The sequence below is a fragment of the Hippocampus zosterae genome, unplaced genomic scaffold, assembly GCF_025434085.1.
Source record: "Hippocampus zosterae strain Florida unplaced genomic scaffold, ASM2543408v3 HiC_scaffold_388, whole genome shotgun sequence".
NCBI classification, from domain to species: domain Eukaryota; kingdom Metazoa; phylum Chordata; class Actinopteri; order Syngnathiformes; family Syngnathidae; genus Hippocampus; species Hippocampus zosterae.
This window is the reverse complement of record NW_026262923.1, coordinates 25,077-28,584: the sequence shown is the minus strand read 5'-3', so window position 1 is coordinate 28,584 and position 3,508 is coordinate 25,077. Positions and strand designations below refer to the sequence as shown.

At 59.9% G+C, this 3,508-nt stretch overlaps 1 protein-coding gene across 1 annotated transcript; it reads left to right on the top strand.

Annotated features, from left to right (window-relative positions):
• Positions 1 to 816: 816 nt before the first annotated feature.
• Positions 817 to 3,508, top strand: LOC127595079 (probable cytoplasmic aconitate hydratase). The gene is given in 2 exon segments (XM_052056779.1): positions 817 to 2,418; positions 2,420 to 3,508. Coding segments are annotated over 2 exon segments (2,691 nt in total).

The window sequence follows — 3,508 nt, the reverse complement described above, 5'->3', positions numbered from 1 at the left end:
TACGAGCTCTGGAAGAACGGACAGTACAAGAACTACCCACCGCACAAGCTGGTCGAGATCGTGGCCAAGCTGCTGGCCCTGGTGCCACCCTGGGTCAGGGTCTATCGCATCCAGCGTGACATTCCCATGCCGCTGGTCTCCTCGGGTGTCGAAAATGGCAATCTGCGCGAGCTGGCGCTTCAGAAGATGAGGGAATTGAATCTACCCTGCCGCGATGTTCGAACCCGGGAGGCCGGCATCCGTGAGATCCATGAGCGTGTGCGCCCGTCCGACCTCGAACTGCTGAGGCGAGACTATGCGGCCAGCGATGGCTGGTAGACCTTCCTTAGCTATGAAGATCCCCGGCAGGACATCCTAGTCGGACTGCTGCGACTGCGCCGGACAGGTCCACAAGCCTTCCGACCCGAGCTTAAAGGCCCTTGCTCACTGGTTCGCGAGCTGCATGTATACGGATCTGTCGTGCCAGTCCACTCCCGTGACCCCACCAAGTTCCAGCACCAAGGCTTTGGCACCCTCCTAATGTAGGAGGCGGAGCGGATCGCCCGGTAAGAGCATGGCAGCCTGAAGATGTTGGTGATCTCAGGTGTGGGCACTCGAGATTACTACCGCAAGCTGGGCTACGAGCTGGAAGGGCCATACATGGCCAAACTCCTTTGATCTCGCCAATACACCATCCTGCAAATCTAGATGCCGGGTTACCCCCGCCCTTCCTTCCGAGGGCGGTCAGGCCCTCGGCTGGCCGCAGCTCCGGCCCACCGCTTATCGCGTCCATAGCACCCGTGGTGCCACGGTGGATACACCCATAAAGTGAATATCATGCTTGCCAGAAGACTCCAGCGCGGGCTTTCTGCCAAGGTCAACCCCTTCCAGAACATCCGGAAGGAGACAGGCGGACTACACTACTTCCCTCTGCAGGACTACCGCGGCCAAGCGACGATCGACAAGATGCCCTTCTCGATCCGGATCCTGCTCGAGAACGCTCTCCGGAACTGCGACGAGTTCTCGGTGAAGGCCTCTGACGTTGAGACGATCTACAAGTGGGAGGAGAACTTCAAGGCCCAGAAAGAAATCCCCTTCAAACCGGGCCGCGTCATCCTCCAGGACTTCACGGGCGTGCCTGCCGTGGTCGACCTGGCCGCCATGCGGGACGCCATTGTCCGGCTGGGCGGCAAGGCGGACAAGATCAACCCCCTGTGCCCGGTCGACCTGGTGATCGACCATTCCGTCCAGGTCGATGTATCCAGGAAAAAAGGCGCCTACCTCTAGAATGAGGCCATCGAGTTCAAGCGCAACAAGGAGCGCTTTGAGTTCCTGAAGTGGGGCTCCACTGCCTTCCAGAACTTCAAGATCGTGCCGCCCGGCTCAGGTATTGTGCACCAGGTCAACCTTGAGTATCTGGCTCAGGTGGCCCTCAAGACCAATGACGGCGTGGTGTTCCCGGACTCGCTCGTCGGGACCGACTCCCACACCACAATGATCAACGGCCTGGGGGTCATGGGCTGGGGCGTGGGCGGGATCGAAGCAGAGGCGGTCATGCTGGGCCAGCCGATCAGCATGGTGCTCCCTGAGGTGATCGGCTTCAAGCTGACCGGGAAACTGCCCGACACAGTCACCTCAACTGACCTTGTGCTGACCATCGTCGAGACCCTCCGCAAGAAGAAAGTGGTCGGCAAGTTCGTCGAGTTTTACGGAGACGGGGTGGACAACCTCACCCTCGCAGACCGTGCCACCATCGCCAACATGGCACCCGAGTACGGCGCCACCATGGGTTTCTTCCCGATCGACAACGTCACATTAAAGTACCTCGAGGAAACCAAGCGCCCGAAAGAGATCATCGACCGTGTCAAGGTCCTCGAGAAGATCGGGCTGTTCCGCAAGGGCAACGAGAAGCTGGTCTTCACTGATGGCGTGGAGTTGGACCTCGGCAAGGTGGTGCCCTCGCTGTCGGGGCCAAAACGGCCTCATGACCGGGTGCCGCTTGACTCCATGAAGAAGGACTTCACGGACTGCCTAACCAACGAGCTGGGCTTCAAAGGGTTCGGGCTGTCGAAGGAGACGGTCTCCAGCACCCTGAACACGACCTACGAGGGCAAAGAGTACAAGCTGAGCAACGGTTTCGTAGCGATCGCCGCCATCACTTCCTGCACGAACACCTCGAACCCCGACGTGATGATGGCCGCAGGGATGTTGGCCAAGAAGGCTATCGAGAAGGGGCTGTCGATCGCCCCTTATATCAAGACCAGTCTCTCGCCCGGGTCGGGGGTGGTCACCAAGTACCTTGAGGAGAGCGGGCTGGACAAGCACTTGGACGCGATCGGGTTCACTACTGCCGGATACGGCTGCATGACCTGCATTGGCAACTCTGGTGAGTTGCCGGACGAGATTGGCGAGCCCCTTAAGAAGAGCGATATTGTGGCGGGCTGCCGTGCTGTCGGGCAATCGCAACTTTGAGGCCCGGATTCATCCCAACATCAAGGCCAACTACCTGGCCTCGCCTCCCCTCGTGGTGGCCTATGCCCTGGCTGGCCGGGTCGACATCGACTTCGAGAAGGAGCCAATCGGCAAGGACAAGGACGGCAAGAACGTCTTCCTCAAGGACATCTGGCCTTCCCGCTCCGAGGTTCGCGAGGTCCTCGCGAAAGCCCTCAAGCCTGAGATGTTCGAGCAGTTCTACTCGAAGGTCACTGAGGGCTCCAAGCACTGGCAGACCCTGCAGGTCACCAAGTCAACCCACTACCAGTGGTCAGACCAGTCCACTTACATCCACAAGCCACCCTTCTTCGAGACCACCGAGGCCACCCCGCAGCCGCTTTCCACGATCTCCAAGGCGCGAGTGCTGGCCCTTTTTGGTGACTCGATCACGACTGACCACATCTCGCCTGCCGGCAATATAGCCAAGACCTCGCCGGCCGCAAAGTTCCTTGAGTCGAAGGGCGTCAAGTCAATCGACTTCAACACCTATGGTGCGCGACGAGGCAATGATGAGGTGATGGCCCGTGGCACCTTCGCCAACACCCGGATCATCAACAAGCTGCACGACAAGGTGGGCCCGATGACCACCTACTGGCCGTCCAAAGAGACCATGTTCATCTCGGAGGCGGCCTTCAAGTACAAGGAGGCCAAAATCCCTGCGATCGTGATCGCGGGGCAGGAGTACGGCTCGGGCTCGTCCCGGGACTGGGCGGCGAAGGGGCCCATGCTGCTGGGCGTGCGGGCGGTCATTGCCCAGAGCTTCGAGAGGATCCACCGCAGTAACCTGGCCGGCATGGGCATCCTGCCACTCGAGTTCAAACCCGGCCAAAGCGCGGACAGCCTGGGCCTCAAGGGCGATGAGTAGTACACCATCAACCTCGCGAGCATCGCAGTCCACAAGGACATCGAGGTCAAGACCGCCTGCGGAAAGACCTTCACCACGAAGTGCCGGCTGGACACCGAGCCCGAAATTGAGTATTTCAAGCACGGTGGCATCCTGCAGTACGTCCTCCGCAAGCTGGCCCAGCAGAAATGA